Here is a 14,470-nt window from a genome sequence, read left to right on the forward strand (position 1 = left end):
CTTGCTTTTTGCCCTATTGGCGCGAAAATAAAAAGAAACATGATAATGAAAAGATGAACGCCGGGGGAAAAAAAAAAGGAAGACTGCCGGGGCTAGACTCAACTCAATGCATGGGAAATCGGCGTCTATAAAGGGGGGAAAAATGAAGGAAGGATAACAACAAAGTATCTGAGATGCATCATTTTATCCAATTATATCATAGCGGGCGAAAGGAACGGGGAGGCGCGCAACAAGAAGGAATATTTCAACAAAGTACTATCTTGATGATTGAAATGATGCAAAGGGCGGGCAAATGATTTTTTTTTCAACATTATTTCAACATGAATATGCCAGCGTTTAGGTTTTCTTCTAGAGCATTTTTTAGTTCCTCATGCTAATGTTCAAATAATTCTTCTATGGATTATCAGGAGGAAAAACTCAAGATTCAAGCGAATGGAAGTAATTATCTCATTTCTACCTCTAAAGAACGTGTAAAGAAAAAGAAAAAGAAGAGTAATTGGGTAGTGATATCCTGGTTCCGCATGTTCAAGCAAGCTGCGGAGTGGGCATGTTAGGTTGACACCATGGCCGCTACGGTCTGGTTAGTTATACCATATCTTGAAGGCTAAGGGAAGAAGCCTTTGCTGGGCTTCTTGGGATAAGCGATATAGCTACAGCCATAAATAAAACACCCCCCATGACCCGCATTGATCGCAAACCCTGTGGTGTATTTAGCCCAGCCATTCTTGATGCCAGATACTGATGATATTCCCGACATGTCATTGCAGCAAGGGTAAGGTAGAATATGGCCATCGGTATCAGATGATATTTAGTAAATGATGTAGCACGGGCAATCAACCAATTTGTGCAGTACTCATCTGAGCTTCTTATTTCTCCACCTTGGGTCCCTAAGATAGGGATGAGCCCATCCGCCCCTTGGGCGTTTCGCCCAGACTTGGTGTTGTGGGTTGCCGCTGGCTGGTTTATGCCCTCTGTGTCTTCGACGTTTTCTGCACTTCCTACATTCCCCGTCTTGGTAGCTGTAGTAGCGATGCTTTCTCCAGATGCTCTTTGCGATTGTCCAGGGGAGCTTTTCTGGCTCGTAACCTCGGTTGGGGTAAAGTAGCTGTCCATATCGCTTGGGTTCAGTCGGATGGGGGTGACTGTGGATGTGGTAGTGGTAGTGGTAATGGTAGCAAGTAGGTCGTCTCCGTCTGAGGGTCCGAGCTGAATTGTTTGCCTTGCATGGCTTTGAGGTTCGAAGTAGATGTCTCTGGATACCCTTCTGTCTTGAACGCCGTCGAAGTTTTGTCTTCGGGCTGGTCCACTGCTCCGGAAGCGGGGGTGAAGGTCTTGAGGATAGCTCGGCATGCCAGGGCCACGATGGTTCCGGTACGGAATCTCCTGAGGCCCTCGTTGTCCGTAGTGACCAGTTGGCCTGTATAGATCCGTGGCAGGAGGGTACCGCCTCATCTTCTGAGGGGCCGGGAGCCTGTCCTCTCTTCCACAAACCCGTCCACCGTCTAAAAAAGATTTATTTGTCTGTTCTCTCTGTCCGTGGCGCGGTCGGTCCGTAGGAGGAGCGGAGCTATGCCTCCACTGGCGTGATCTACTTTGGGGGTGTGGATTGTAAGGATGAACCGGGGGCCTTTCTCTCTTGTGGCCTCTCTCAAACGGCCCCGTACTTTGTAGAAGCGCTTCACGAATCTTGTACAACTTTTTTGGAGGAGTGCTAGGGCCCTCGGGAGTCATAGGTCGAGGACTTGGTGCTCTTTCAGGGTCAACCATATCATTATCATAGCGATAAAATCGATTGCAAGCTTGTTGGAAGTCAGCAATCTGCTGAGGAGTCATAGTTGGCGGACATGGCTCTCTAGCAGACGGCATATTGACAACAAATCGATCTTCAAGGCTTTTAAGTGGCACGCCGGCATCTAGTAGAGAGGCCACATGAGCTTGTGCCTGATCTCGAGAGCTAATAAAAAGAGATCTATTCATACCTGCATCAGTAGAGGGCGTGGGTAACGGTGTCCTCTCTGAAGCATCAAGGCTGATCCACTGGTCTCCTTTGAGACGCCATTTCTGATTGTTCATAAGGCTGCCAAGGTTTTCTACCTGAGCTCCTAGACCATCCGAGCAGCTTTCATCCGTTAAAGCAGGGCTAACAACTCCAGTTCGTGGGTTCGCGCCGCGAGCCTTAAGGCAGTCATCACGGCTAACAGTCCGAGAAGTTCTCCTTGGGCCTGGAGCCTGTCGTGTACGATCCTCTGGCTCTCTATTATTAGGACGACGAGAGGTATGACTTTCAAGCTGATATTCCTGTGGCAAGCGATCAATATCATTAAGTGATAGGGATCGATGGTTATCCAGCGACTCTGGTGATAGAAGAAATTTAGGTGGTATATTGCTTCCAGGAATTTTGGGTCTCCTGACGGTCCCAGTATCACTGTGCGTATCACTTTCTGTTCCGTTTCCTGTCTCCTCAATAGGCTCATCGATCGTAACGAACTTCTTATGCTCATCACTCTGAACAGACTTGTGAAGGTCCTTTTCCTGATTTGTACCTGTTTCACCACCTAGCTCTGGGTTGGCTACAGGCTCGTTATATTGTCCCTCAACTTTTGAAATAGGGTTATCCTGTGCCTCCGAGGTATGGAAAATTGACGCTGAAAGCCATGTCGACCAAGACGATGACCGTATAGACTTCGTTAGGCCGGATTTTCCTCCCACTTTATCTGGACAAGCATCTGTGGGTGGCAAAGCGGTGCTAGGACCTGAGGCGGACGACGGTGATAAAGGCATTGTGACCGAAAGGGGGGAATCCGCTAAAAGGTAATAATAAGTAATTCACGAAATATAAATTGACTTGGAGAATGCGAGACACTTGTATGTGTATCATTGGGGGGAGAACGATAGACTTTTTGCTGCTATTCATGAGGAAAAGCAGCTCGAAGCATCAAACGTTGAGATGAATCAAAAAAGACTTGCTTTTATGGAGGTTGCGTTACCTTTATAGAAAGAAAGCACGATGGGTATAATAAACAAATACAAATACAAATACAAACGACGAGAAAGAGCCGCGGAATGTGCTAGAAGGAGTAACACGGTGAAAATGCATGCATGATGGTATCGCTGGCTGGATACAGCTGCAAATGCTAAAAAGGGGGCTGTAGTACAAATATGAGTTCATTGTAAACAAGTTAAAAGATATCATCGAAAGCAGGACTGTAATCAAAACCGTCCACTTTCTCTTCTAGGGGTGAGATCGTTCGCTAACCGAGCTCGCCTGTGGGATGATAGCATAGAATTCATATCTCCAGCAACACTTGAACGCTTGATCGGGCTGCTTGGTATTTGTCTTGGGCTACGTGTGTCATCGGAGCCTCGGTAGGTAGAACTTTGCCTTCTGTCAAAATGTGGCGTCGTTGCCTTTCGTAGGGGGGATTGAGCATGGGAATATACTCCAAGGCTTCCTCCGTCACCAGTCCCTGAAGTAGGCCGAAATTGCGGTTGGCGCATCGCTCCGCTTTGCTTGGTGATTGGTGAGAACACATCTGTAGCGTGAGGGGGTGTTTGGGTATCAGACACTCGCTGTATGGAACCAGTTGATGTAATTCGAGGTGTTGATAGTGATGCCCGAGGAGTTACTTGTGATCGTTTTTTGATACGGTAATCAGGATTGACGTGATGAACATAGTTGGGATTTGGACGAATCTTAAAGGCGTGCTGTGAGGCAGTTGGTGTATGTGTCTCTACCACGTTGTACTTTTCATCTTTATGCTGAATATATGAATGTGCCTCCGAGAATTGGGTTGCGACGTCGCGCATGTCTGGCTCTGTCCTTGGGTGAACAAATTTTATATCGTACTCATTCAGAACCTCCTTATGAACCAATGCTGAGTCTTTAGCTTGCTGAGAGTACGAAGCTGAAAGTGCAGACATCTGTGCGGTCAGCAACACGGCTAGAAATATAGTCGTCACTATTGTTACGCTAGGCCTGGGGTCCGTGGATAGAGTAGGTAGAAATAACCAATAGACTAGAATGTGGCCAGGACTAAACAAGCAAAACAATCGAATGGCAAGAGGATGTGGATCCCAGACTGAGACCTGCCATACATCACGGTGCGCATCAGGGTGAGCCCTGTTCTCTGCCGAGCTGACGGACAAGACGTTGGATATAAAGCGCAGAGGAGTGGATGCTGCCGGCGAAGAATTCACCTGGACTCGTTTGGCAGATGGTGTTGAAGGTACGTTATCGATAGGAACTTCAAACAGCCGGTAGGGGCGTTTTCGACAAAAGGCATATAGTGCATTCGAGATTGAAAGAAGTGCTAGCGCATGGACAACGAACGATGCCTGTAAGGCCGAAATAGCTGTCAGCATAAGATCTCTTCCGGCATTCCACCAAGAAATTCCAACATACCAGCCATGAAATATAGCTTCCGCCTCTGTCGTCTCCGAAAATATCGTCATGAGCCCGACTTCCCTTCTGGCTATTCGCACGCGCGACAAGGAAGAGAAAGTTCAATGCAATCCCAACAGGCAACGCCCACTCTTTCTCCCATTGGTCCCAATCACTAGAATCAAGCTCCTCCGATAGCCATAATAGAAAATCAAGAGGATTCAGATAGGCTTTAATACGCTCGAGAAGCGGCCTTCGTCGAATAAGAGGAGGCATCGTGAGTGGTGGACTCAATGAATTCAGTGCCTCTGTTGGTGCTGGAAAGGAGGCGGCTGCTGTTTATTGGAACTTCTAGCTTCGGTTCATGGTCTCTCTGCAGCTTTGTTCCAACCCAGTTCACTCTTCATCCAAAACTCCAAAGCGCAAACACCAGAGCGTTGAAGTTGGTGTTCAACGTCTGCTGCTTTTCATGGTTTATTCAGATGTTTTGTTTACGTCAAAGCTTTTTGCTGATGTAATATTAACTTATTCAGTAGTCACCTGACACATTATGGCGGATTATGTATACTAATGTGCCAGCTATCAACGTACTTCCAACGGCCTCAAACACCCGGTCTCAACACTTTCTTTCTAGCCTTACTAATACGCTATAAGAGAAATAAGTACTCCGTATAGACGAACTAACGTACTATGTCCAATTAAGATACTAACTGCTAACGTAACTTTGTCACGTGACTAAAATACTCCAGTAAGGCAGAAGTTGTATTACATAAACCATATGAGATCATGTGCATCTGATAAGCAGCTTCAAGAGATTCTGCAGCTTGAGAAACGAGAGACACGAAGTTGTCGACTGTTTACTCGTCCATTTTGCGAAGGAGGTGTACTGTTTGCGGGAATCTATCCTCTGCTTGAAACTCTATCTGGTCACTGCTGGAGGCCGTGGTGAATTATTCTTTTCTGGCTTTTGGGTTTCTGAAAACAATATGGCTTCGGGCTCCAAGGTACGCTGCAACGCCATGTTGAACCCTTATAGCCCTGATACTGATATCTTGTTTCGTTATATCTAGGACAGACAATTCCTTGCCGTGATTGGAGATGAAGAGTATGATCCCGGGATCCCACCTAGTGTTGGCTAAAAACACCTACCTACACGGGAGGGCTTTACTAACCGTGATGTCTGATATAGTTCTGTGACTGGACTTCTACTTGCTGGCATAGGTGTAAGTACATTGGGGGAGTCAATCAACATCCCTCCCTTTGCAGACTTGATTGAGAGTGCTATATTGTTCGATAATCAAGACTGACTTGAGTTAACCAGCACGTAACCGACCCCCCAGACTCCCAGCGCAATTTCCTTGTCGTCGACTCCAAGACCGAGACGAGTGCGATTGAAAAGGCATTCAAAAACTTTACACAGGAAAGAAAGGATATCGGCGTCCTACTCATAAATCAACACGTACGTACCCCTCTTCACCATTATTAAAATTGGGATAGCCTACTAAGGGTACTATTATACTCAACAGGTCGCTGAAAGGATACGCAATAGCGTGGACAGCTTCACTGAGGCTTTCCCAGCAGTCCTTGAGATTCCAAGCAAGGATCATCCGTATGACCCAGAGAAGGATAGTGTATTACGACGTGTGAGAAGGCTGTTTGGCGAGTAATAGTTATGTTTGGCACAAGAGAAGATGCTTTTTTTTTTCTGATCTTTTTTTTGTTATTTCGGTGATAGTTCATGATAGTATAGAGCCAGAAGTTACAGATCTATTTAAGATAGTTATTTTTGCTATCATAGCTCAATGGTTGCAATAAGCATGAGAGCTACAAGAGATGGGACTCATTATATTTCTCTCTCATATTATTGTCGTCTATTTGTTTCTGAAAGCAAGAACCGAACTAAACATCAATGAAGTAGGAAATCAACAGAGAACATGATCAAAATACGCTAGAACAAGGTGGATATACAGCAAAGAAACCCAAAAGTTAACAAAACAAACGCTAGCGTCCCTTTAAAAGAGGCATATGTAAGAGAGGATATCCTGATCATCAGATAAATGGGCTAGTTTGTACGAACTAGGCTCGCCGGACCAATAAAGTGTGTGGAAACGAGCATAGAAAGAAAGAACCCAAAAAGTCACCCCTCGATTCATACTACATCGTATTGTACCAAATTAGTCCGTCTAGGTCTCTTATCGAATCAGTGAGCCTTGCCCATTTTTTGACGCATGGCCAGTTATCCAAATCACGAATGGAGGGGGTCATAATGTTTTGACAGGCGACGGTATTGGATGAAGGCCAATGATCTCGCCTTATATCTCTACCTTGAAGCTAACCGTGGCTGTGAGGCAGGTAACTGGCTCCTTGTTTGCAGTCTGAACGTCTGCTCTGACGATGTACTTGCCCTATGTTAAGCAGGATACGAATTAGCCATCCGATAAGGCTGAAGGGTCAGAAAGGTGAACTCACTGGAGGGACCTGGGGAGGAATATCCACAGTCTTGCTAAGTACCGTCTTGCCCTTTTCTAATGGACAATCTAACCCAACCTTCCCAGTCTGGTCACATAGATCCATGTTTTCGTTGATTAGCTGAAGAAAGCCGTATGTGACCTGCAGTTGGACAGTGGCACCCTTTTCAACCGGCTTGGAAAAGATGCCGGACGCTTTGATCTTAAGAGGTTTGCCGCTATTATATTCCATATGTTAGCGATGAATACAGGCATATATGCAGACAAGTTTTTCGCTTGGGAAAATGTGATAATCTAGTCAACACTTACGGGATAGGAGGGTTTGGCGTCAAATCTACCCGTTCGATGGTTAGAATGTCCGCCGTTGGATCAGCGCAGTAAGTTAGGGGGTTATCTCCGGGGACGCTAAGGCCTGGCTCTGTATCAAACGGTACCTGCAAGAAGGTATCGGGGAAAGACGAAGACGGAGCGGATAGAGCGAGAGAAGAAAGCAGGGAAGCAATGATAGCGGTGGATGAGAACCGCATGATGACGATATCTCTTTGGAAGTCAAAAGCTGGACGACTGCTGAAAGGACACTGTACAGTATATGAATAGATAATATACAACTGCTCCCTTGTCGGGTAGAAATAGGTAATGAGAGTGGTTTGTGCTATGTAGGTACGGCCTTGCTCTTGTGTGATGATGTTTGAGCTGGAGCTGGGAAAAGATGGGGTTGGTGAGAGATGTTATGTCATGCGGCCAAAGAGCAGTGGTTAGTCAGCGAAACTCTAATACCAAGGTCCCAATTTTAAGCCCTTGCTAGTTGTACAACGGGAAGAACTATTTATATAATGCATTGCATTTGCAACCGAGGATAGGACAAACTTTTCCTTCGATAAGATCACTCATTACCCTTCTATAGAAAATAAGGAAATCAAAGCCATAACACCTCTAACTCCAAGAGGTTCTCCAAGGAAACAGGCACTGTCATTTCGTCATGGAAAACAAGGCATTAAACGATAAATATAAACCCTGAAATGAAATGGTATCGACTTGACATTCCTTAACGTCGTTGGGTCTTGCCAATGGAACGCTTACCGGAGAACTAATACAAGAGAAAATAGTTAGTAATACTACAGGTAAGGAATAGAAAAAATTACATACCAAGTGTTTGGGTAGGGATGCTGGAGTGTGTCTGTCTGCTTCACCCTGTCTGGCCATGCGATTCATTTTCTTTTGACCAAGTTTCATGAGTTTCTCAGCGTTGGACCTGCTGGTAAGGCTGGTAACACCGTCTACACGACGGTTAGTGGCTGCCTGACTTCGTGCACGACTGACGGCTCGTCGAAGTGCATCGTGCTGAGATTCTGGAGTATCAACATCCATAGCATCCGGCTCATCTCTGGTCGCGGTCCGGCCACGAGACTGCGGTTGAGCTTTGGCACGCGCAGAAGAAGCGTTTGCATCGTAACCAATCGAGTCGAGGTGTTTCTCCATATCCGACAGTTTCTTGCTCCTTGCACTTCGAGGAATTAATGCACGGTTCTTAAGGGACTTCCTCATCTTCGATTCATTCATGATCAGAGCCCGTTTTTCTCGGATCAAATCAGCTTTCATACGGATCTCAGCTTCGTCAGCGTCTTCAACAGACTCATCGGAGTCATAGTATCCTTCTGCCTCTAATTTCTCTTCCTCTTCTTCCAGCTGAGCCAATTTCTCCTCAATATCAGGATCGACGTAGTCATAGATATTCTTTCCTTCCCACAATTCAGGCATCTTATCATGTTTCCACTCGTCATTGGCGAGTAGATAGCCTTCCTTGAGATCAAAGCTATAAACACCAGCACCGCCGTTCTCTTCCTCAATGTCCCTTGCGAGTTTACGTCTGTTGGGGTCGTTTTTATCATATTTCTTAAGAGATTTCACGGCTTCTGGAATGAAAGTTTCGCGCACTCCACCTATAGGTTGGGCGACGTGAATACGAGCCAAAACATCACCAAGTCGCCCTGTGGGAGTTCCCGAGCTGTTCGCACCGGTGTTCAGCTTCTGAGCAACTCGTTCCGCAATTAGTCTGTCGCAAGCCGCATTTTTCACCGCGGTCACCCCCTCCGTTGTGGCGCACGAAAGCTGCAACATCTCCACACCAGATGATTTCAGAACAGCCTGTAACTGTTCCTGAGTCTCGGGATCAAGATCTTCAGGGCGCATCACATCAATCTTGTTAATAACGATGAAAACGAGTTTGTTCGAAAAAAGTGGCTTGATGCTGTTGAAGAGCTTAAGCTGATCGATAACTGAGTATCCACACTGCTCGGAAAGGTCCATAAAGTAGAGAATGGCGGATCTCAAATGCGCAATTGCTGTAATCGACTGCATTTCGATAGTGTTCATCTCCTCAAGGGGGTGGTCCAGAATTCCTGGGGTATCTATGGCCTGGAATCGGAGATATTTGTAGTCAAAATGCCCAACGAACAAACTCTTGGTAGTGAAAGCATATGGCTGGACGTCGACATCTGCCTTGGTCACGCTCCGCAAGAAGCTGGATTTACCCACATTTGGATATCCGCAGATGAGCAGGGTTCGGGTGTTGGGATCGATGGATGGAAGACGGCCTAAATGTTGACGTACTTGCTCGAGGTAGAGTAGTGGATCTTTTAAACGTTTGCATATAGTTGCCATACGGCCAAGGGCGGCTCTCTTCAATTGCTTGCACTGGAAAAGTGATTGTGCATATTTAAGTAGGCGTACATAATCCCGAGAAACGGTTTCAACCAAGCGCTTCGCCGTCGACAGTTGACCAAGCGCAATCCTAAAGTGGTCGGCATCATAAAGCGTATTTAGTAGGTCCTTATCTGGAATAGAAATAAATTATCAGCCCATTGTCCCAAGGGGGAAAAAAGAATAAAAAACGGCCAAACACCCCGCTAATTCGAAGGAGGGAATTCTTACGGAATGGATGAATATCCTGTAACCTAGGGAAGCCATCGAGAATTGCCGAGAATTTCTCACAAAAAGTCTCAGACGTGAATTTGACCTTTCGCGTGTAGAAGGCTATAAAATCATATTTCATTAGCCAAACTGGACACCCGTCAGTCTGTATAGATAGACCGAAGGAAGCATACCCCTGATTCGACTGATCTTGAATCCAGCACGAATCTGCGTCGGCAAACGTCTTTGCGTTCGACTCAATACGATATCGAGGAACTCCTGATGCGTCGGCACCGGTTGGATCTATTCGAGCGCACACAGTTAGATATAATGAATCCCTCGCCCAGTCAAATTTAACCGCACAGTCTTTGAACCGATAATTGCAATGAAGTATATCACTTACATCCTTCCAGGTGGTCTTCATGGCGAGTTCAAGGAATCGTACCTTGGTTTTAATCTACGGTCGGAGCTCGAGATGATTCTGTTTCTCTGGAAATCAAAATTTCTTTATCAAGGTGGGAAACTTTTTTTTTTCGAGATTTTGCAGCCAGAAGTGGAAGCTTTTCCCGAGGTCTTGGCAAGAATAAGTGGCAGTTATAAGCAATCACGTGATCTTATCGATAAGTGGGTTATTGTAATTCTTTTATATTATATAATCAGGAATCTTAAAGTGCGAGGTAGCTTCTCATTGGTCAATCTGACGACTTCCATTTCTACTCTATAAAAACATCTCTTAGGAAACTCTGAACTCTTCCCCTTGTCTATACAGCAAGGTATTACGTGTAAAGAGAGCTCTGGAGTATACCAATAGATGTTGAGGCAGTGTGACAACAGGGTAGAAAGTGGAAAGAGAGATATCATCGAAATATGAAAGCCAACAATACTTTGTACAGCTCTCCAGGATGACAAGCCTGTTACTGGCCTTAACAACCTCACAGGCTCGAATCACCCCGTTATTATATTCCAAAGACGCCCGCGCAAAAAGCCTGCCACTATTTCTCATAGCAACTTTTCCCCTTATTTATCTTGGTAAAGTGTGGCATTTATTTAGCAATGCAGTGCCTTCCACACCTTGGACGTGTGGATGCTGTCTATCTACCTGGTGAGTACTAAGAAACATGGAAACTCTTCCAGTCTAGCAACAGAAACAACGAAATTGTAAGGATATATATGTGGGATGTCAGCTTTTATTACAATTTTAAGGCTAGGCGAATCAGTGGTTTGACCTACAACCGTCGAAGTCCGGCTTTGGTAGATGACGGGTTGTATTATCTTTAGGGATAGGGGTGAAGTGAGCCCTATCAAATTCTATACTGGAGAGGAGCTAAGGACGGATATTAATACGTGTAAGGAATATTAGCATCTAGATGATGCGAAGGGCCTAGATGTCTCTTTATTCTAAAGAGGAATTGTGCTTTGAAAGACTCTCAAAAGCTAGTAGAACGGTTGAGAATTCCTCATATGGGACCGAACAGAGATAGGCAAAGCCTTTGTAATTGTATAGCTGAGACATGTGTCAATAACGATAACCATTCTAGCCCCGTGTTTCCAGTATTATCAGCATCAAAAAGAAAGCAGGAAGCTGGCCAGGCGGCTGGAACAATTCGAAGAAGCCTGGATACCATGGTAAACAAGAGAGGAAGACGTTTAACAGACTGAAGGGGGGGGAATAACAACTGTCAAGCGGGCTCTCAATCTTAACAACCAAAACATCTCGTCAAGCGGCGTTCCTGAAGCATAAGAATGTAACATTGCTATTGCTATAATACAGATTCGGCCCGTCCTTAAATACCCACCTCGTCACCGCGTTCGTTATACCAATAATGCTTTTCCAACCGTCTCTGGGACACCGTCGCCAAGAATTAGTTTTTTATAAAGCTGATATAGTTAATGATGTATTCATACCAACTGACAGGCCATAATTCAAATACCGCAAAAGCCAGCCTCATGCAAGAGTGAGTCGCATATTCTCCATCGCACAAGGAACCTATAGACAAGAATAAAAGAGCAATTGTGTTTAGAAGCTTTAGCGTGCGTAGAGCTCATTTAATTTTGTTGAAGTCGAGGACCTATTTAGATTGAAAGTCAGTATGTCCCGTGAACTTTAATGATACAGAGGAAGAGGGGATGTACCAGATCATTCCAACCACCACCGCCAAAGGTGCATTTACTACGCCCAATGTTCTCGAATCCAAGACTTGTATAAAACGGAAGAAGGTGGTCGTGGGCTAACAGAACGAGACGATCCGCAATCTTAGCATCCTGGATCCGCTGAATATATGATTTTATCAGCAATTTGCCAAGACCCTTATCCTGATGCTCAGGGAGGACAGCGAGCGAGTGAATGGCTATGGTTGAGCCCTCGTCCTGGTGGCCTATAGGCTCCTCATCACTAGACCTTGGTAGGGCAGATTTCTTATTTCTCCAGTCCTTGGGGATCTCCATGGTCGCATTGGTTATCACAGGAGAGGTTGTCCTCGTGGCCAGGATGTGTGCAAGAAGAACCGCCTTTGGTTTATTATTGCCAGGAGTTGCTAGTGGGATGGAAAAGATCCCGAGAGAAAGTTCGGGGCATTTCGAAAGGCGGTAGATTAACTATTCCGGTTAGATGAATTTTGGAAAGAACTGGCTGGAGGGAGACGGCACGTACCTTTTCCTTTGAGCACCTCTCGGGCTCTGGGAATGCTAACTCAACCTTCTCGCAGCCTTCAACATCCGACACTGAGAGGAGCTGCACGTACGGGTGGAGTTTATCTAGCTCCGACTTCCTTGCAGGTGCCCGGGACCGCATATACCAAGGATAATCCGAAGCATCTGAATGGTCAACGGCTACAAAATCGTCTTCTTCCGTGTTAAAGACACCACCTGCCGTTGGGTATATGTCTTCGACATCATCATCGTCTTCATCATCGTCCTCGTCCTCGTCCTCGTCTTCATCTAGCACATTACCGTTAAGGAGATCAGGTCGGTGTTTAATCCAGAGTTTCTGTGGCAGCGGTGTAGGCCGACCTGTGAGGCCTGAGACGTCGTTTAGATGAATGGAGTGGAAGGCAGGGGGGCTGGTATCGTGTGTTTCGTCGACCGGGGATGCAGATATGGAAGTGCCTTCTGCCATGATAGCGGGTCCAGGGGAAAGAGAATAATAGAGTATCAACTATTTCCAGGGTTATACAATATGTTGTTTTCTCTCTCTCTCTCCTTACAGTCTGCGGATACTAGTTTTTCATTTTAAGGCGGTTAGCATGGCTTGCAGAGACAGCATAATAACAGAATAGCAAGACAAGCGCTTAATTTGAAAGTGCGTATATTGTAAGGCTAGCAGAGCAGGCAAAGACAAGGAGAGTGAAAATAGACAACAAAGAGACGAACAAACACCATTAAAGCATTTCTCCTTCTCCCCTTTCTTTCTACAGCAATAGACGGTTCACCAGGCCTCAAGGGCAGCTGGTGGACGGAGTGTGGAGTTTGCCATATTATCCTGGGCGGATGAAGTCATGGCAAAGGAATCGGAAAACTCCGAATAGAGACAAAAGGGGAACGCAAAAAGGGCATCCCCAGGCAACAGCGCATAGAATTTCTACCTTTAAAGACGTAATTATTATTTGCAATTCCACAGAACTGTTCCTTGGACGTCGTGCTGGTCGAGGATAGGTTGGAGGGGTGATCGATCGACTGCGCAAAAAAGAAACTGTGGCGTCTGGAGGCACCGGGTCTAACTGCGGGACAACTTGATAAGAAAAAAAGGAGGCCAGAGGGGAAATGCTCGAGGACGGAGGAAGAGACTTGCTGGCTCGTTGACGGTGAGGCTGGCGGCGCTGGCGGTTGGTTTTTTTTTTCTATGTGCTGAAGGGGAAAAAAGCGAAGAAACGAAGTTCTGCATCCTAAGTTTTTCACTCGCGGCGCAGTCTCGAAGTTATAATTTAATACTTGGCGTGAGTACATGGAAGATACTTTGATTACATGCAGGAGTTTGCCGGAGATGCAAGTATAATCAATGTATGTATATATTAGTTGAGCCTGGACAGTCATGTATTACTCTGCAATGCCACGAGGAGTATTCTACGGGTACTCAACTATCAAGGTATTCTCTCGAACCCTTGAGCCAGCAAGTATTTCTGCAAACAAAAGGTGAGGCGTAGCTGGACAAGAGCATCACGCCCTCGGGATGATACCAATTATTATCAATAAGGCCAAACGGAAGTCGCCCGGATAGGTCACTCGAGAGTCTCTGCAGCCGGCCATCCTGGAAGAAACTAGTAGCTAATAGCCAGAGGCCCAACAGGACGGCTTCATGGAGCAACCTCCCCTGCGAGTATGTACAGATAGTGTGTATCTAGGCCTCGAGAAACTCCACCCTGCGGTGATCGGGTTTCGTGAGAGCGCCAGTGGCTATATATACAGGGAAGCTTGATAAGCCCTAGGTAGTTATAGTTAGTTGCAAAGGATGCCAGCGCTGTTGGCCTCCCCTCTTCCTTCGTCGTCCGCTTTTTGGACTCCACGAAGAGGTATGGTACTGAAGTGCTCCGTACTCACAGTGATATGTACCACTGAACCAGGACAAGGGTGGGAGGAGAAAGAGAACGAAATCTCCCCCCTTTCCCCCCCTATCCAATAGTGAATAGTGTCACTGCATAGAGTAACGGTGAGAGATATCTCTCAGCTGCAGTAGAACAAACGCTGTCCATCCCTGTCATTCCCATCTTGCAACATG

General features: G+C 45.9%; 6 protein-coding genes across 6 annotated transcripts; 1 reads left to right on the forward strand and 5 right to left on the reverse strand.

Annotated features, from left to right (window-relative positions):
- Positions 1 to 585: 585 nt before the first annotated feature.
- Positions 586 to 2,781, reverse strand: MCYG_02223 (conserved hypothetical protein; the record flags this gene model as incomplete). Its single annotated transcript, XM_002849243.1, has 2 exons — positions 586 to 1,913; positions 1,980 to 2,781. 2 exons carry the CDS (start codon positions 2,779 to 2,781, stop codon positions 586 to 588), a joined length of 2,130 nt encoding a protein of 709 aa, XP_002849289.1.
- A 429-nt stretch (positions 2,782 to 3,210) lies between these two features.
- MCYG_02224 (conserved hypothetical protein) lies at positions 3,211 to 4,657 on the reverse strand (the record flags this gene model as incomplete). The annotated part of the gene is made up of 2 exons (XM_002849244.1): positions 3,211 to 4,335; positions 4,403 to 4,657. The coding sequence occupies 2 exons, from the start codon at positions 4,655 to 4,657 to the stop codon at positions 3,211 to 3,213; spliced, it is 1,380 nt and encodes a 459-aa protein (XP_002849290.1).
- Positions 4,658 to 5,367: 710 nt separating this feature from the next.
- Positions 5,368 to 6,048, forward strand: MCYG_02225 (vacuolar ATP synthase subunit F; the record flags this gene model as incomplete). The annotated part of the gene is made up of 5 exons (XM_002849245.1): positions 5,368 to 5,385; positions 5,452 to 5,486; positions 5,571 to 5,604; positions 5,703 to 5,840; positions 5,908 to 6,048. The coding sequence occupies 5 exons, from the start codon at positions 5,368 to 5,370 to the stop codon at positions 6,046 to 6,048; spliced, it is 366 nt and encodes a 121-aa protein (XP_002849291.1).
- Positions 6,049 to 6,693: 645 nt separating this feature from the next.
- On the reverse strand, positions 6,694 to 7,376 carry MCYG_02226 (phosphatidylglycerol/phosphatidylinositol transfer protein; the record flags this gene model as incomplete). Its single annotated transcript, XM_002849246.1, has 3 exons — positions 6,694 to 6,786; positions 6,851 to 7,067; positions 7,159 to 7,376. The coding sequence occupies 3 exons, from the start codon at positions 7,374 to 7,376 to the stop codon at positions 6,694 to 6,696; spliced, it is 528 nt and encodes a 175-aa protein (XP_002849292.1).
- A 518-nt stretch (positions 7,377 to 7,894) lies between these two features.
- Positions 7,895 to 10,183, reverse strand: MCYG_02227 (nucleolar GTP-binding protein 1; the record flags this gene model as incomplete). Its single annotated transcript, XM_002849247.1, has 5 exons — positions 7,895 to 7,936; positions 7,996 to 9,683; positions 9,781 to 9,882; positions 9,954 to 10,062; positions 10,163 to 10,183. 5 exons carry the CDS (start codon positions 10,181 to 10,183, stop codon positions 7,895 to 7,897), a joined length of 1,962 nt encoding a protein of 653 aa, XP_002849293.1.
- A 1,618-nt stretch (positions 10,184 to 11,801) lies between these two features.
- MCYG_02228 (acetyltransferase) lies at positions 11,802 to 12,874 on the reverse strand (the record flags this gene model as incomplete). The annotated part of the gene is made up of 3 exons (XM_002849248.1): positions 11,802 to 11,828; positions 11,893 to 12,293; positions 12,424 to 12,874. The coding sequence occupies 3 exons, from the start codon at positions 12,872 to 12,874 to the stop codon at positions 11,802 to 11,804; spliced, it is 879 nt and encodes a 292-aa protein (XP_002849294.1).
- Between the last annotated feature and the right edge of the window lie 1,596 nt (positions 12,875 to 14,470).

Source organism: Microsporum canis, genomic scaffold (assembly GCF_000151145.1).
Source record: "Microsporum canis CBS 113480 supercont1.2 genomic scaffold, whole genome shotgun sequence".
In the NCBI taxonomy this organism is placed as follows: Eukaryota; Fungi; Ascomycota; class Eurotiomycetes; order Onygenales; family Arthrodermataceae; genus Microsporum; species Microsporum canis.